The 18,173-nt window shown below is 49.0% G+C and overlaps 1 protein-coding gene across 3 annotated transcripts in view; it reads right to left on the reverse strand.

Annotated features, from left to right (window-relative positions):
• The window catches only part of RASGEF1A (RasGEF domain family member 1A), a 273,939-nt gene that overhangs the window by 35,445 nt on the left and 220,321 nt on the right, over nucleotides 1–18,173 (reverse strand). For all 3 annotated transcript variants that reach the window (XM_069611040.1, XM_069611039.1, XM_069611041.1), the window contains exons 2-3: nucleotides 9,861–10,040; nucleotides 884–1,012 (exon numbers count right to left, since the gene is read on the reverse strand). In XM_069611040.1, the coding sequence (XP_069467141.1) occupies nucleotides 884–1,012; nucleotides 9,861–10,034 (303 nt within the window). In that variant the 5' untranslated portion in view covers nucleotides 10,035–10,040. The remainder of the gene's footprint in view (nucleotides 1–883; nucleotides 1,013–9,860; nucleotides 10,041–18,173) is intronic.

Raw genomic sequence — 18,173 nt, forward strand, 5'->3', positions numbered from 1 at the left:
ATATGATTTGAAAGTGGGAGTATGTTATTCCATATTTTTTTAAGTTGGGAGTAAACCGATTTTTTTTTTTAGGGAATATTTTATAAGCAAGTAAAAATAGGTTTTAACTGAAAAACGGAAGTGTTTCTAATAATAATTTCTTTGCACCTATTTTTTCATGCTTATTAAAAAAGATACATGTTTAATTCTCACAATCAGGCAGTTAAAATAGTAGTTCCCTTCCTGTGGTACTACGTGCATTACTGGTCCAAACATATGCACGGAGCTGTGAGGGTGAAAGCAGGGGTGCAATATTCTACTTGCCCGTTTCCTAATTTTAGTTGGGAGTATTTTTACCCCGTTTGTAATTTTTGGAAGTACTTGCCAATTTTTTTTTCCAGGGAGTAAAGGTGGCAGACACACCCCGTATCTGAAGGGCTGGATGTTCTATGTTAGCCACTCTCCTTCATGAGTCACCGCTCTCTGTGTAAGCCACCTCAATAGTATATGGGCACTAAAAAGGGGCGAAACGTGGTGGTGGTGCTCCATGAACATCTGGAATATGTCCGTTTTCGATGCACACTGTCGTTTCATGGTGCACTTTTTCCTGGGACATCAAATAATAGCAATGGCAACTGATTGTACGTGGATTCCGGAAGTTGAATTCCCCCGCTGCTTAAGGATCGTGGTGGGTCCGTGGGATGCGCACATCGTGTCAGATGTGCCCTGGGATACCTTCAAGTCTATTGCTCCCCTAATTTCGGACCCCGAGCAGACCAGACTCCCACTTACAGTCTTGTGCAAGCACATTTTTAAAAGACTGCGGCCTCACAAATATGGGTGGAAGAAAAAAAAAAAATCCATAAGCAGGCCCTTTTTTGTTGGGAGGCCCTTGTGCAGTTACCTTGTCGGCACCAGCGCCCGTCTCCAGTTGCTGCTTCTGCTGGATGCAGATCTGCCCAACCTTGGCCAGCAGCTCGTGGGGGTGGATGAAGACGCGGGAGCTCAGAAGAAAGGTAAAGATGTAGGTCCGCTGCAGAAACAGAGGCAGAAAAGACAGAATACATTTTTTTAATATTTTATTTAGTCATGCATCAGGAAGAAAACCAAAAATAACCACCATCGTCTCCAGTTCCTCACTTCTATTACTCGGCTTCAAGGAACACTACGACTCCCACACCACACATACTCCACACCATTTCTTCATCCTATGACAGCCACCACCAAATAATCAAGTGGCAGGCCCATCCTCAACCCAAAATTCTTCCTACCTCAAAAAGTTTCCACGAGCCGTAACTCCTACCAAGGTAAGCATACATAACAGCTGCGGCTGCCCTTGGATTGCAGAGAAGACTCCCTCCAGGCACTTGCATTTAACCTACAATAACATGCTCGCTGAAATCAGGGCACAGAACCTCCCAAACACCATCCGCTACCACCATAGCGACAGACCTCTTTGTGGCTGGCGGCCATTTCCCAAACCACCTATGCAGGATCCCAAATGCGGGTGCTCGGATATAAAGAACTGGCCACCAAATATCTGCTCCGATTGGGGGGGGGGGGGACCCATTTTTGTCGTCATCTAGTATGGGACACAAATCGCTAAAGCCGAAAGCGGTCAAAAGGGTGCGACTTTCGTTTACTCATGCCTGGTAAGTTTGTTCATAGAACTCTGCTCCAGCAAAGCAAGCCTCTGTGCTATAAGCAACTGCACATCATTTACAATACCCCTCCCCCATCTTCTCCACTAAGGGGGGGGGCGGTGGGGAGAGAAGTAGTGCTGCAAAGGAAAGATTAGAATCTTATAGCGATAGTTGGTGCTAGAATACAGAGCCAGGAAGACCGCGATTGCAACATTTCCAGAGAAACCGACAAGGCCTCAAACCCAGCAGCTCTCGGAACACAATCAAGGCCAGATGTGCAGAAGACATCCACTTCCGAAGGTGCCACGGTGCAGCCACTCAATGTGTGACCCCCCATGAGCTAGTCCTGGATTTTACACCATCAGGATTCTGGGTTTAAAGAAAGCTCCAAGCTCCAGAATGCAAAGCGCTGCCAAGTGAACAGCCAGGGCTTCTGGTAGGACGTTGGGTCGTTTGGCAGCTATGGGGTAGACCGATCTTTTGCAGCCATTGCCAAAGCCACAATTCAGGTCCCCCAACTCCAGATTTGGGTACTGGGTTGATTCAGAGCAACGGGCCCTGCAACGTACAGCTCTCGGTTAAATGCACAGATTCTCATCCCTGACCCAGGTGCTGTGGCACTTTCTACGCAAGGGTGTGATGTGGCGGCTGCTGAGCGTTTTGGACATGGCGCGTGCAAATTTAGTCAACGGCTACACAAACAGGCCAAGTTATTAAAATTCACTTCACGCTGGATAATATTAAAAATACTACCATTATGCAGAATAGAGCACACAGTCACTTTTGTGGTACACGAGCAATTCCAGGGAGGTTTCAGTCACCAGATGAATGCCAGAGAGGTAGCACCAAAAATAGCATTGCAGATGCGACCTCCCTCGCCCCCTCCAAGATTAGGACGCAGTTAGCAAATCAACATCCAGGGAGGGAGCACCCTCCACAGTACAATTGCCGCGGTACTTTTGCTTCCCAAATTGCTGTATAAAAAAAATGAAATTCCTGGGCCTGCAGCCGACGCACAGCCGTGCCACGCATTCCCCCCCACCCCTCCCACCTTGCCAGCACTGCTGTTTTTTTGTGTCAAAAAGTCTGGTTTGGCTTCAGAGCGTACCAAGTTTCAGGGCCCGACCACAGCAGTGTTTGCGTTCTGTGTGTTTTCTTTCCCGGCCTCTTTTCCCACCGCCGGTGACCACGTGACTTGGCTCAGGTCGGCCCTCATGTGTCAACAATTACGGCGACGTTTGCAACATGAAACGGTTCCGAGGCGGCTGTGATCACTGAACGAGGCACAAGGGCATTGCAGAGGACGGGAGGAGTCGAAAAGTATGTTAAATGCATATTTAGCCTGGGAGTGAAATGCTTTGTGTGCGAGCGGTTTACTTTCCCGTCAGCACCGCACCGCCACCACCACTTAAGTAACGAAACATGGCATACTGAAGTAGCAACGCGCCCATTACACGTCAGAGCCTTTGGAAAGGCCGTAGATAGATCTTTGTTTGCGATTGATAACTTCCACCCAGGGGAAAGAAAAAAGCAATGCTCCAAGAACTGTCAGCAGTGGTATTAGAGTGGGAAAAGGAGACAACACTACCTTCTGGTCCACTACACAGAGTGGTTAAGTGGCAGTGCAGGGCCAAGGTCAGGAATTTAGCAATCACCCCAGCTCAGGGGTGTACAGGGTAGGTATCAAGGACAGTGACTGGTCTTGTCAGGAACTATGTGTTTACAGTAGTCATTCCCCACAAGGCCCCCCACATTCATAAGGTACAAGTATGTGGTTTAGCGGAGACCAAAAGTTTGGTCTTGCTGCAGCTTTAGTGGAGACCTGCCGCTTCCATCTGGAACCACAGAGAGCTCAATTAACTAGAGAGACCCTTTGATTTACAGCAGACAGGAAGATGGGTGCGACTTCTTATATGTTTTCACCCCTTGACCTTTTCTGTAGCAAAGCACTCTGGTTATGACCTCATGCATACAGGAGATTGTTGGTGGGGACCTACGATTGGTTCATTAAGGTAGGCTTAGACTGCACCAATCCATGTAGTCCATTTGGCTTTGAAAGAAGGCTGAGCCCCTCTTTTGGGCAGATCATCTGAAGACTTGGCAATAGAACTCAGCATTGCACACTGGCTGAAGGTATAGTCTGCCTTACAGTTTACACCAGTGAAGGAAGGCCAGGATTTCGAAAGAGGGAAGCAAGATCCCTCCCCTAAACTTCTCCCAGGGAACAGATGAAGGGACCTCTGGTTTCAGTATCTCCATCAGCTCCAGAACCGGTACCCAGTGAGCACACAGCATGCCCTGCTGGGCTCTGCAAGCAAGCTTCCTAGGTGGGAAGTGCCAGAGTGTTTCTGAACCAAACCGAGGACAAGGCCGGTGCCTGCAACACCCTTTCAGCTTTAGGCCATCCCCCCCTTTAGAGGACAACACAAGCCCAGTGAAGAAGCTAGGAGTGCATCAACCAACATCCACCTTAAGGACATTCGAGCCAGTCGAACCCCACAGACTGTTGTCACGATCATCATCAGAGATGCCTCACCAGTGCTTCAGCATCGCCAACCAGCACTAAGACAATTCCTGACCCGAGCCGCTGTGTAGGTCAGCCTGCAGCCGTCCGTACAGCCTTGCTTGCTCAACTGCCTGCTGCCTGATACCTGCAGCAGTCTCCAGTCTTGAACGGTCAAAGGAGCTGCAAAGCACCCTGAAACAGACTTTGACCCTGTCGAGCACCAAGAACTACATTGTGGTTCCTTCCCTGTGGTCCCTCTCTGAAGGCCCCTAGTGACATTTTATGACCCATTGCTCCCTTTGTGTTGAAACCAAGTATCCTTGAACTAATGCAATTAATTACTTTACCAACTACCTGCCTGCCAGTATCCAGAGTGCACCTCTTCCTTCTTGAAATCGTCTGTCCTCTGCATTGCTTTACAGGGGCAGTTGTATTTTGTAGTGTGCTAGAACGGTCTTGAATAATAATCAAGTAGATATTTGTATACAAACTTGACTGGACAGTCCCTTTCATTACTGGGTAATGGTTGTATTTTTGCTGTGTTGCAACTAACCAACGATCTTGTGGAGATCAGCCTGCTGTTCCGTTCACGTTACCTAAATTGGACAAGGTGGTTTATAATTTGCTTGCGTTTCCAGTCGGTTTGGATCCCATCTGGTGTATTAGAGGTGTGGGGCTAATTGATGGTTTAGAAACCGATATTCATCCATGTACCATTGGTGCCCCGGACGTTGGTTAGTCACACTGTCCACTTAGTGAGGGATGGGACTTGTATAGCACCCTAACCAGAGTTTGAAATGCAAAAGAAAGTAGTTCAGGTGCTCGGACCGGCTTACTGTTGTGCAGCACTAGTACTCCTCCACTAAAAGTATTAGCTTCCCACTGAGAAGTGCTGGTACTATGTCTTTCATAGTAAAGAAGAGGAGATACTCGGACCAGGCAATTACATGCCCGTTTAAAAGCACTGACCATGCCACTCTATGAATGTCCAATGATACAGGACATGGTCCCTGCCACCCCACAAGGCACAGGTCTTCTCCAGACCTGGATTTCAGGTCCCTTACATTTGCCTGTGAAGCACAAAGCAGTCAAATGAAAATATATATATATATATATATATATATATACAAAAAATAAATAAAGGGAGTGCTAGCGTAAAAAACAACAAAAAAGGTCTGTACCAACTCCCTGGATTCAATCCCTGCAAACATGCACTTCGCCTGCCCCAAAACAAATATATATATATATATATATTTATTTATTTATTTTTACTAAGAAATCTTATGTTTGACTTCAGTGAACATATCTGTCAGCTGACCGGCTTCCATTATAGATAATCCAGTCAGTATCTGATGTAAGGAAAACACTGTCCGGCTTCGAAATTCCTTAACCTCCTCAGTCCCAAAAATGCCACGCACGTGAGAACGCCTGGGAAGACAGGGAATGCCAACCAGCCCAGGCTTTTGGGAAAAGTGCGAAGTAGGCAGAAAGAGTCAGTCATGTGACTGACTTCAAGACCACAACAGTGGCATGTCAAGCATGCACAAGACATGTGTCAAGAGTCTTCACCGGCCCTGGGTGTCCTACAATTTCCCAGCATTCCAGGCGGCATTTGTCCAACTACAACCAAAAAGGCCTCTGCAATTCAGGAGAACACCTGGGATTTCTGGAGCCGTAACATTTAGGCCAGGCCCCAACATTACGGGACATAAATCCAAGTAAGTAGGTGATGCTACACTACTCTACAATAAGACATTGGGCAACTCTAGCCCAAACAAGGCAGCCAGTCCAATCATCCAGAACCAATGGATTTTAAGGTTTGCGTAGCTCAAAAATCTGAATTTAGACGTTTTCCAATGAGGGCGGGGTAGGAACTGTCGATTCAGAACACAGGGACACTAAAAGTGTCCAGACGTCCCGTTTTTTCCCCCTGGGACTGTCTTGGTATTGGGTGCTCCGTCCTCCATTCTCACGAATATTTTCTCATTGGAAAATGCAGTGGGCCCGTTTTTTTAGTAGCGAATCTTCATAGCAGGCAGGAATGGGCAATCCTACACAAAAGAAATGCAGCATTTTACGAATTGGTATAGTGAGTGAGAAATGTGTTTAATCCACAAGCACACAACCTTTCTCCTCCAACCACTACAGAAGTGTAGTGCCTTTACAGTCCGTTTCAAGAGTTAGTCCCAGTTTTTTACTTTTTAAATCTGATCAACCTTAAGTAGGGTGACAAGAGACCTGAAAGATTAAGGATGCTTGAACAGCATGTGCAGTCTTTGGGAATCCTCAAGTGAGTGCACTGACTATTAGCAGGCCAAACAAATGTTTAAACACATGGCTTATGATCACCCTGATTTGCGACAGGGTGCACGTGGAGGTTGCCGTCAGAGTGGAGAGCCATGGGATGCTACCAGATTGGATTGTGGGCATGCAGAGAAGATCAACAGCCAGATTCCGGCCTCAGGCTCGGGCGTTTAAAACCTGTGGGTGTGTAACTCGACAATCAGTGAAAACAAACCTACCAGCCAGCTGGCTGAAAGGTTCCCCATCCTCATCATCAGAACATTCGTGCAGGCGACGGGTAGGCTGTGCCGTGGCGGTTGTCCAGATCGCCAAGTCGTGCCAAATTACTTCCCCAAAGATCTGACCTTTTCATTTTGGACGTAAATGGTGGTTTAATCCACAAAGCCACCGCTTCTGCCTTCAGTTCCAGATTCCAGGTTCCAGGTTCCAAGGCCCTAGAGACACGCGAGGCTCGGCCGCGTTGCGTCAGTGCAAAACCTGGGAGTGCGTGCACGACCCAGTGGTGCATGGGTTAGAGCCGACATAGTGACCAACACATCCAGATCTGCTTAAGAGTGGTCAAGAAAGGGTGGGAAGGGCTGGGGCAGAATCTGTGCAGATACCATGCCACAGAAATGTGCTTGCTAACAGGTGATAGGAACAGGGTCTCAAGTGCAATCCATCAGGAAAGGGGGGGGGGGGTGGAATAAATAATTAAAATGGAAAAAAAAAAACACAAACACCTAGGGCACTTCCGATGCCATGAATGGAACGGCTAGCTCACAAGTGACGTGCTGGGCTGGGAACTGAGGGAAGCCTACACTTGGCAAGTTTGAATCTTCGCAGCAAGGATTAACACCTATTGTAGCACTTAGAAGTGTGACGGACCCCTCCCTGCCTGGAAGTTGAGGGAGGAAGGAAGGACACCTGGCTAAAGGCATCTCCAAGCCACAGAAGTGTGAACAAATACTGCATCAAGAACGAGCTTCTCTCTGTCGATTCACAGCAGTGGTATTTAAAACGTTATGCGCAGAACGTCCCCCTTGCCCCCCACCCTTCAGTATAAGTATTGTTGCTCCTCCCACCCAAGGTCAAACCCGCTTGCATTTTCTACTAATAGCAGTCACTGTCCTCGCTTTTGGAAGCGCTTTAAGCCCCACTGGAAAATCCTTCGGCCAGCCCCACAGTTTGAAGACCACTGACACACAGTGACAATGCACCGTTTATTTGGGGGAGGGGGTGGAGTGGATGAAGGGAGGGCGTCAGGGGTGTTGCTAGGTCTGGAAACAATCCCGGCTACGCTAATGTCGGGACTGGGGGGGGGGGGGGGGGGGGCTACAACCAAAAGGCTAGCTAGCCCAGAGCTACAACCAAAGACCTGGGGTTATAGCCCCCAGAACCCCCCCCGCCCCCCAAATCAGCAAAGTGTCTGAGGGGTGCAGAGGAGCGAGTGGTCAATCATGATGACAAGCAGACCACTCGCCTGCAAATAAGTATTCCAAGGGGGGAGGGTGGAGGAAGCAATGGTGAGGTGGGGATGGGGGTCAGAACTTCCTGCGCGTCAGGATGTTATGCAACACGGTCAGCCAGAGACCGGCGCGCGCGACCAGCCCTACAGAACATTGCCTTATGATCCGGGAATGTTCAGGGGAAAGGGGCATTCCTCTCGCGCTCAGACTTAGGATTTACGGAGGCGTTTGTTTGCGAGAAGCTCGACCCAGAGGCGCACGCTGTGGCAACAGAGCTGTAGATGGGACATTCCATTCCCACAAGCCTAGCAACGCCCCCCCCGCCCCCCCAAAGAGGCACGAGGGTCGGCACACAGTACCAGAAGTCCTTTGCGCCTTTCTCAGATAAACAGAAGCGTGGGAGATACAGGGTAGCCCCTGCAAACCCCCCCCCCCCCCAGGGTCAACGGAAGGTCGCCATTTACGACTCCATCCAAAAAAGAAATCTTCTGCGTCACTGTCGCTAGCCAAGATTCCATTTTCAGTTGGAATGGAGATGGGAAAGTTGCATTTGTGCCACTTCATGCGTAAACTAAAGCTAACCTTGCCTTTGACCAGTTATGTTAATGGCTTTTATACCGTGCCAAATCACCACCATAGCAGTTTCAGAGCACCGGGATTGACCACAGTGTGGCATATTCTGCCCTGTCCAGGGGTATCCGTCTCTTGGAGGAAAGAAAACGAGAGGGAAGATAAGAGCAGCCCGGCAGACAAGGGGTGAAGAATAGGGAGTACAAAAATACTTCCAACATTAAAAAGGAAACCGACCCATAGTAGCGTGCCCGCCTGCTTTTACCCACACAACAGCTCCATGGACAGGTTTTTATCCGTAGTACGTTTAGCGTCACAGTCAGGAAGGTATATTTTTACTGCCTGATCTGAGGAGGTACAAATGCATCTTTTATTGTGCATGAATAACTAAGTGAAAATAAATATTAGAAAAACATTTGTTTTACAGTAAAAAATATTTGTATTTGCTTATAAAATATTCCCATGGAAAAAGAGACCTTACTCCCCTAAATACATTTCTTACTCCCAACTCAGTCAGTAAATTACTCCCACTGCGCGCGCGCGCACACACACACACACACACACACACACACACACACACACACACACACACACACACACACACACACACACACACACACACTTGTGATAGGCTGGGTGCATGCCGGGCGTACCATAGTTCTGGCAAAGGGAGGGGCGTATACGTCCTGAAGTGTTGCAATAATTGGGTTCCCCTCCAAAGGGAGGTTTGGGGAATTCTTAGTTACCAGACAACGTAGTGTTGGATGCATGAGGGGTTCGCGAGCGGCCTTGAAGTTTGGTGGCTTATTTGCCTGGGCATCTCTATACGTTGTACGTCAGGTCAAACCGTGCACCCTTCACGCTCACTGATCAAAGTAACAATGTTACTTCACGAGATGACAAAAATGGTTACAGAATCATCATACCCCCTTACAAGCCCTATCCCCCCCCCCCCCAACTAAAGCCAAAAGTCTTCACGACTTGAGAGGCCAATATGCCCAATGCATTAGCTCTAGCCTAGCTGGTTCACCACCAGACCAGGAAATCACACACCCGAGGCTGGGCACAACATTTAAGACAAGCTCCAACATCTGTTCATTTTCTCACACCAGTTATCTGTCCAGTGCCCTTCAGACACGAGAACTTATTGGCCCTTTTGGCTCTCATGATGACAAAGGATGGACCATGAAAGTCAAGGTTGGACCATCAAAGTCACGCAAACAGCCCAGTCAGCTCTGGACGTTCAGTTCTGCAACACGCGTTCAAACCAACCGTTCATGGTTTGCTCAACACCTGCAGGACACTTATCAGTGGCACACAAGTCACAAAATGGCTGACTAGAAGGGAGCATAGGAGATCAATTACATGGTGGGAGAGGCGAGATCCAGACAAGCCATGCCTTGCACTTACATCAGGGTAGTAGTCCACCGTCGGCACAAGCCGCTCGATCAGAGCCTCTAGGGATCCGGACACAACGTTCCCGTCCTGATACACTGGGTCACCGCTCCGCTCGCCCATGTCAGGGTGCACCTGCCCACTACAGCTGGATCCAAACATGCTGGGAAAAATCGGAGTCTGTGGCATAGTTTCCTGGGGAGAAGAAGAAAAAAAAAATAACTTCAAAATACACTTTTTCAGAATTCTCCTTTATGCAGATTTCACATCAGTTTCAGATTTCAAAGATAGTCCTCTTTCCATCGCAGCACCTAGCACGTGGCATAAATAAAAAAATCACTAACAAGAAACTAACATGATCTGGCAAAGGTCACACAGTGTCTGCGGTTGACATCTGCAACCAATGACAATGGCCTTCAACCCAGAGGCCATAACAGGAAGACGGAGCTACAGCCTCTTTTCCATGGCCATTGTCTCCCCCTCCTACCGTCTGGAGCTGGCAGGCTCCATCTTTACCGATTCGAACCCTACCACCTCGACACTACAGCAGGCCTCCCGCATCCCCCAAACTCAATTACACCATACCTACTGCCCATTACCAATTAACCACCAAACTAGACCACACCTCTTGCCCAGTGCTAAAGCCTCATTTTTAAATAGGTCCTTGACAACCCAGCTTGCCATCTTGTATGAAAAAGCTTTTTTTTTAACAACACATTTCAAATGTATATAGCAGAGAGAACACTCATTGAACCGTCTCCAAGCGCTCAGGTGTTATTGGATTCTAATCTTTGTTATACCTTCAGAAGGCAGAGTCAGTCCTGAAGGGATTCAAACTCGTTGCATGCAGATTTATGGCATCTCTCTACAGCAAGTAAATGACCCACTGAGCTGCGTTTCTCAGGACAACGAACCTCAAACCAGAATGCGTACCTCGATCTCAAATGACCGCGAGTTCCCATTAGCAGTTGACATTCTCACTCACAGCATCCACATTTTGGACAGGTCTTATACAAGTAATGCTTGCACTAGTAGCATCCAATACCCTATGCTGCTGCACAAGACGTTGCACTCGACAACTGACAACATAGGAGTTAGTTAGGAGCGCAAGAATCAACTTCCGGGGCACCAGCGGTCCAGGGATGAATATCGGTTTCTACACCATGAATCTGCCACACTTCTAATACACCTGAAGGGATCCGAGCAGACTGAAAACACGTCAATTATGAACCTTGTCCAATTTGGGTACCTGGACGTGAGGTAGGGTTGTCTCCGCAAGGCCGTAGATCGTTGGTTAGTTACAACCCATCCAAAATACAGTTATTAACAAATAAGGGACAATCCAGTCAAGATTGTATACAAATATGGACTTTATTATTAACAGGGTCGAGTCAGTTTCAGGGTGTTTTGCAGCTTCTGCAACCGTGTTCAAGATGGGAGACCGGCAGCAGGCAGTTCGGCGAGCGAAGCTGAACAGACGGCTGCAGGCTGGCCTACATGGCGTCCCGGGTCAGGAATCATCTTGGTGCTGGTTGGCAGTTCTGAAGCAGTGGTCGAGGTGTTCAGGGGGCCTTCGTGAAAGTCAAAGGGGGGCCTTCGTGAAAGTCAAAGGGGCAGTTGATTGGGGCTCAAAGATTTTTTTCCTTTATGGCAGACATCAGTAGATGTCCTCCTAGCTTCTTCAACGGGCTTGTGTCGTCCTTTAAGGTGTATGCCCAAAGCTGAGAAAGAGTTGCATGTGAATGCCTTGTCCTTGGTTTGGTTCAGAGAATCTCTGGCACTTGCCAACTAGGAAACTTGCTACAGAGCCTAGCAGGGCACGCTGTATGCTGGCTGTGCACCGGTTCTGGAGCTGCTGGAGAGTCCTCTTGATTTGCATCCCTCTCTGTTGCCTAGGAGTTGTTTAGGGGAGGGATCTTGCTTTCCTCTTGGATGTTCTGGCCTTCCTTCTATGGCGGAAGATGCAAGTCAGACTGTATCTTCAGCCAGAATCCAACGAAGAGTTCCTCTTGCTACTACTTGCAAAGTCTTCAGACTATCTGCCCAAAAGAGGGGCTTCACCCTCTTTAAAAGATAAATGGACCACAGGGATTGATGTAGGCTAAGCCTCTCATGATGGACCAATCCTAGGTCCCCCACCAATCTCCTGTATGCATGAAGCCATACCCAGCGTGCTTTGCAACAAAAAATGTAAAAAGGAATGAAAACACGCAATACTAAGCCCCACTCATTTCCTCCTCTGTTGTGAATCAAGGTTCTCTCTGGTCAATGGACTTTATGATTAAAACAGCATGTCACTCTTGAAGCTGCATCGAGACCAGACTTTTTTTGGTGCCATCAATCCGCATACTCTTACTTCCTGAATGGGGTCCCCCTGCGGGGATGACTACTGTAATACACACAGTCCCAGATATGACATTTCACTGTCAAAAGCGATACTAAGGGCAGGAGCGGGCATCAGGTTGACACTGTGCATATGAAAGGTTGTTGGGGGTTTCCGGTCTCCTGTGTTAGCATCTGCAGCCAGGCTCCATATTTGTATGTTAATCATTGCCACCAGCTGAAGGTGGCAACAAAACGACAGGGTGGATCTATGGGGCTTTGTCAAGCAATGGGGTTTTTGTCAGTCAATCAGGCTGGCCATGCAGTGGGAAAAGTTTGGCCCTCCCCCTTCTGAGACAACAGGATGTATTCCTGGCTGTCATATCCCAACTAATAGGAGAGGAGGGACTGTGTCTGTAGGCTGTGGCCACCCAGAGTACACAGGTCTATGTGTATGTCGTGCAGTGAGCATAGGAAAATGTGTGCGGATTAGCCCCACACATTTTCCGGAGGTTTATCTACATTCAATTTCATTTTTTTAAAAAGTTGAAAAACCCAGCCGCGTGCGCATACCCATCGCGCGGATGGTCGAATTCCTGCCAAGGAGCAACCAGAATCGTGAAGTAAAGCCTACATTACAAAGCCATAGCAAGAAAAGATTTGCACCTTCCATTGCATCATTAACCAAGACCGGTGCAGCACATACCAGTGACAACAAAGCGCTGTATAAAAAGCCAGGTTCCATTTAACACCGAGAGCAGACCCTGCAGGGGAAGAGGAGAGTACCTTTCAAAGTGGGCTGAAGTCAATATTTTGTATCTGGAGTGATTTTCATAAAGTAGTACGGGGTGATCGCGCCTTTCTACCACGGCCACACTCGGCCTGTCAGAGGTGTCTCCCCCAAACTGTTGGGATCTTTCCGCATGCCAGGGGGAGGGACTTAAGAAGCCTCCTCATTGTACGGCTGCTGTCTGCACAACGGGCCTGTTTATTTTCGCAACACTTGGACACAGAACGCATTCCAGCACCCGGCCTGGCTATTCTTCAGTCGACAGGTTGTTGGACATGTTTCCTTACACTGCTTCCTTTGTCATACAGTGCCTGGAATGACAAAAATCTGTTTTTCCGAACTCCTCGGCGTTAAACACAGTCGCCAGCACATTCTCTTGCCAACGCAACAAAGCCACGCTCCTTCAAGGCGCCCACAAAAAACAAAAACACAACTCGCACAACGGCCGCCCGGCCTCCAAGTCAAGGCAAGGGCCAATATTTACCAAACATCACGCCAGGGCATGTTGCTACACACAGCACCCAGAGCAGCAAACGAGCACGGTGTCCCCATACGTTGTATATACAACAAACAGTTGCTCTACGTGCAAAGCCAGCACAACGCCACAAGTTCACGAGAAGGCTGCAGTCCATCGTACCACATGGGTGTCTTCAAGTGAACACATATGGACCAAATAAATTTGACATTTTTTTTGTTTAAAAAAAACGATATTTTTCGACTAAGGAGGGATGAAAAAGGAGGGATGAAAACAGGATTAACACCCCTTCACCTCCCTGCCCCACCTTACCATCACCTGGGTCCAAAGTTGTCATCAGACAACATTAATCTACTCTGTACTAGAAGGTGTCCGACAGGCTATCCTATATTTTATTTATTTATTGGACACAGTGTTTCCAGGTGCCACATGACAATATGGTTGGGGAGGGGGGGGGGGCGCGGAAATGGGGAGAAGAGAAAGGAAAAGAAAAAAAAAAATTGGTCTTGTGTCAATCCTGCCGCGTAAGTGCTTGAGAAGGTTTTAAGTACAGGGGGTGCAGGATTGGGGAGCCAAGGGGAAGGGGTCAGGGAAGTGCGGATTGAGGAGTGCAGTGGGCCGGATGGGCGAAGTTGGGTTAATCCGGGAAAGGGAGCTTGAGGGCAAGTGTTAGCAAATGATGCAGAGGGGTGGTGGGGGGGGGGGGGGGGGAGGTGACAGGTGGGGATGGTCTGGCCCCTGTATGACTCTGAAGGGACCAATCGTAGTGGCAGAGAGAGTCAGCATGGGAGGGGAAAAGGGTATGAAGATGAGAAACGGACGTCTTGAGAAGTTTTCAGCACTTTAGAGGATCTGGCTCAAGTCAGGGGGGGGGCATTCCAGAGGGAGGTGCCGATAGCAGAAAGGGAGCTAGCTTCCGCTCTCGGTTGACCAGCAGAGAGTTGAAGCCAGGAGGACCAAAGGACTCTGGTTGGGAGGTATTTAGGGATGGAGAGCTGGATTAAAGAGGTCCCAGCCCCCCCCCCCCCCCGACGGCCTAGTGGATGATGCAGAGGATCTTGAAGTTGATCCTGCAGTCACCGGGACCCAGTGGAGAGCTTTTAGGACAGGAGAGAGGATGCCACTGGGCTTGAGGCCAATGATAAGTCTCTCGGTCCTATTCGGGATTAATTGGAGGGGGCGAAGGGAGGAAAGAGGAAGAGGCTGTTGCAATAGTCAAGCCTAGAGAGAACCAGGGCTCCAGAAACATTGAGCTTTGGGGGTGAGCTGAGGAAAGGTAGAATGCCAGAAAAGGTAGAGCTGAAAGTTGGACTTCTTGGAAAGGTCTGATGTGTGGAGAGAAATGGTCAAAGATGATCCCAAGGCTTTTTGCCTCACAGATGTGTGAGGTGATGGGACCCACGGAGTCTGGCCAGAGAGAGGGGTGAAAACAAGGAGCAGGCTCTCTGTCTTACTGGTGTTAAGGCAGAGATCTTTGGCAGAGCACCAGACCTGAATAGCAGTCAGGTATGAGGGAGGAGGAGATGGCAGCTTGAAGAAGAGCTGTGTGCCATCTGCATAACATTGTGAGAAAGTGAATATCAGGTAGGCCAGGTAGATGTTGAAGAGCCATGGCAATAGAATGCAGCCTGAGGTATGCCACAGGTAGAGTGTGGTGGAGGGGGGGGGGAAAAAAAAAAAAAAAAAAAAAAAACCCAAGTTGCACTTGGCAGGGTCTGTTAGAAGCCTGTTCGTGATTCCTAGGGTATCACAGACTGTTTATGAGGATGGAATGGTTGACAGAGTCAAAGGCAGAAGAGAGCTTGAGGAGGAACAGAACAGAGGGGGAGTCCAGGCTGGAAAGTAGATCCATGGTAGCCCTAAAACCGGACTGGTGATCATGGAGGCAGAGGGCCAATTTGGGGTGGAGGGTCAGTTGGGGGTGGAGGGGTTACCAGTTTCTTCCTGAGTTTGCCCTGGAAAGGGGTGATGGATAGGGCGATAGACAGCCAGAGGGTCAGCTGACTTTTTTTTTTAGAAGAGGGTGCACAAGAGAGTGCTTGAGGGGAGGGGGGGGGGGGAGGAATAGTCAGTGGCAAATTAGTGGTTGCAGAGGTCAGCCAAGGCTGAAGCGAGAGAGGCAATGTTGTCTTTGATGGTTTGAGGAGCACATGTTTAGAGGAAACTTCATAGAGTGGTTGACTCTAGAGATTGAGGAGAGTATGGGGGAGTTAAGGGGGGCCAAATGGAGGCGAGCGAGGCAGTGAGGTGATGGAAAGGGGGAGAATACAGAGGACAGGCTATCCAAAGTTTTGGAGGGGAAGTGGGTGTCCAGTGCAGAGCAGAGGGGCCTTGGAGGGGGAAGAGGAGACGAATTGGCAAGTTCCTTGCAGATTTTAAAAGGAGTTCACCCGTGTTGTTGGTGGCGCCATATATACACGCTTGGACATGAGCCCTGTTCTTGGAGCAGATGGAGAAATGGTATTGCCTTAAGTAGGCGGCAGGCCACTTTGTCCGAGGATGAGCTAGATGCCTGCCACTTCCACTTTGCACTTGTGTTTCAAAGCGGTCAAGTCGGAGTCATACCAAGAGTTGCATTTGGATGCAGGCTTCATGTTGATCCTCATGGCAGGAGCAAGGATGTCCAGGGTGGTGGAGGTTAGCAGGAACCGAGGGAGAGGCCAAGGATGGGGGGGGGGGGCGCGGAAGAGGGATGAAGGAAGAGGCAAATGCAGCGACTGACACACGCTTCATTGCCCGAATGACAGAGAAGGAGACTGGCAGTGCTGGTGGTGGCATCAGAGAAGGTTGAGTGGTCAGACCACGAGAGAGGAATGAAAGGGATGTCTGTTGAGATGAGAGCATCAAGGGTGTGTCTGGCTGAGTGGGTTGGGCCAGAAGGAAGGATAAAGAGGGAAAGTGTTGCAAAGGTTGTGGAAGAGAACACTAGCCCCATTGAGAGTCAAAATGTATGTTGGAAGTCCCTAAGGAAGACAACGTTTGGGGGAGGAGGTGAGAAGAGATGATGAGGAGGAGAGTCGGCCCATTCTGAGAAGAGAGGATGGTCGGGGCAGGTAAGATTGGTCTGTAGGTGTTAACGAGAGTAAAGTAGGTGAGACAGACAGCCTGCAGACTAGGCTTTCAAAGGATTAGTAGGTTTGGGTGGGGATGATGGAAGCAGGAACCCATTCAGAGAAGATCAGAGCCACTCCACCACCAGCCCGTGAGGGCCTGGGATTGGACAGGATCTTTTAGCCTTCAGGGAGAAGGGCCTCCTCAAAAGCAGTGACTGAGCTGGCCTTGAACCACGCCTCAGTGAGAACAAGGACACCAATGTCTTCAAGGAGGTCTGTGAATAATGAGAATTGAGGGTGGCTAAGTACAGTTGGTTGCTCCCTTAAGATTTGAGGGGGGGGGTGTGGGAGAGGGGATAAGGGGTGGAGCAAGAAGGGGTGGGGAGGGAGATGAAGAGAGAAGAAGATGCCTGTCCAGAAGGTGGAGGGCCATGATAGTGCCATTATGATAGACATTAATTGTACATTTGGAAGATGCGAAGTGCAGAAAGAGCACTTTCCATCTGGTGCTGCCAGTAATGGGGGATTGGACATAGACCGGATGGGGGTGGGGGTGGGGGGGGCGGGCCATAGGTTGGAAGAAGGAACGGCAAAGACAAGGTCAGTGATGGTCTGCCTAGATGAGACATTGATGTAGGTGTCTGCGATGAGCAGACCAGGGTTGTAAATCAGGAAGGCCTTTTTTAGTTTCTTCCTTCCAGACTTCGTGAGAGCGGGAGGATACGAGATATAGAAGCAGTTAGAAAAGATAGGGGATATGCATAGAGTCATGAGATGTGAGAAGAGGGGGTGAGGGAGCCAGAGGATACCATGGTAGAGAGTTAAGCACTATGCAACAGTAGAATCACACCAGGGAGATCGGCACAACTGCATCCTCCTTCCCAGTCACTCTCTGACCGGCCTACCTTGGCCCTCTTCCTGCTCCCACCTGTGGGGCTAAGAACCTAGACTCCACCCTCTCCTTTTCTCCTCACATCTTTAAGAATTCAAACTACCAACTGCACCTCCCCAGGAGATATTCTGCTTTTCCTCTCCTTCCCCCAGAAGCGCACTGTCTTCTAGCGCGCTGGCTCTCTAGGCTGGACTACTGCAACAGCCTCTTTCTAAGTCTGCCTGCTTCTACTCTCCACCCTCTGTAACCCTACAGTGCCCCTACCTGCACTTATTGTACACCCGCTGTCTGCACTTAGCCTTGCACTTGCCTACCGCACTTCTTATTGTTGTGATCCCATGTACAGCACAGCCCCCAACCTTGCACTTTTTCCCCTGCTCTTGCGTGACCTCAATGCCACTTGGCCTAGTAGTATCGTGGTCTGTCCTCCTCCCGCCCCCACCCCCCCCCCCCCCCCCGCCCTTGCCTCATCATTATGAATGCCATATATCATTGAGCACGCTGGAAATCCAAAAGCTAAATTCGATTTTAGCCAAAGGCACTAGAAACAATACAAAATGCACAGTTGGATGCACACCGACTTCAGCAATGGCATCGATTACCAGTAGCAGGCATTTTAAATCCGCAAATGAACGGCAAAGGGTTTTCAACACTGCATCCTTATAATGAACAATAGTGGGTTTTCTTTTTGTTTTTTTAAGTGTGGAATGCAGGCAGGGTGGTGATATTTTACTGCTGAACATGTTCACTGTAACCAATTGTGTAGTATTTGGTCCTACCTAGCACAATCACTGAT

The sequence above is a fragment of the Ambystoma mexicanum genome, chromosome 8, assembly GCF_040938575.1.
Source record: "Ambystoma mexicanum isolate Mex_15411 chromosome 8, UKY_AmexF1_1, whole genome shotgun sequence".
Classification (NCBI taxonomy): Eukaryota; Metazoa; Chordata; class Amphibia; order Caudata; family Ambystomatidae; genus Ambystoma; species Ambystoma mexicanum.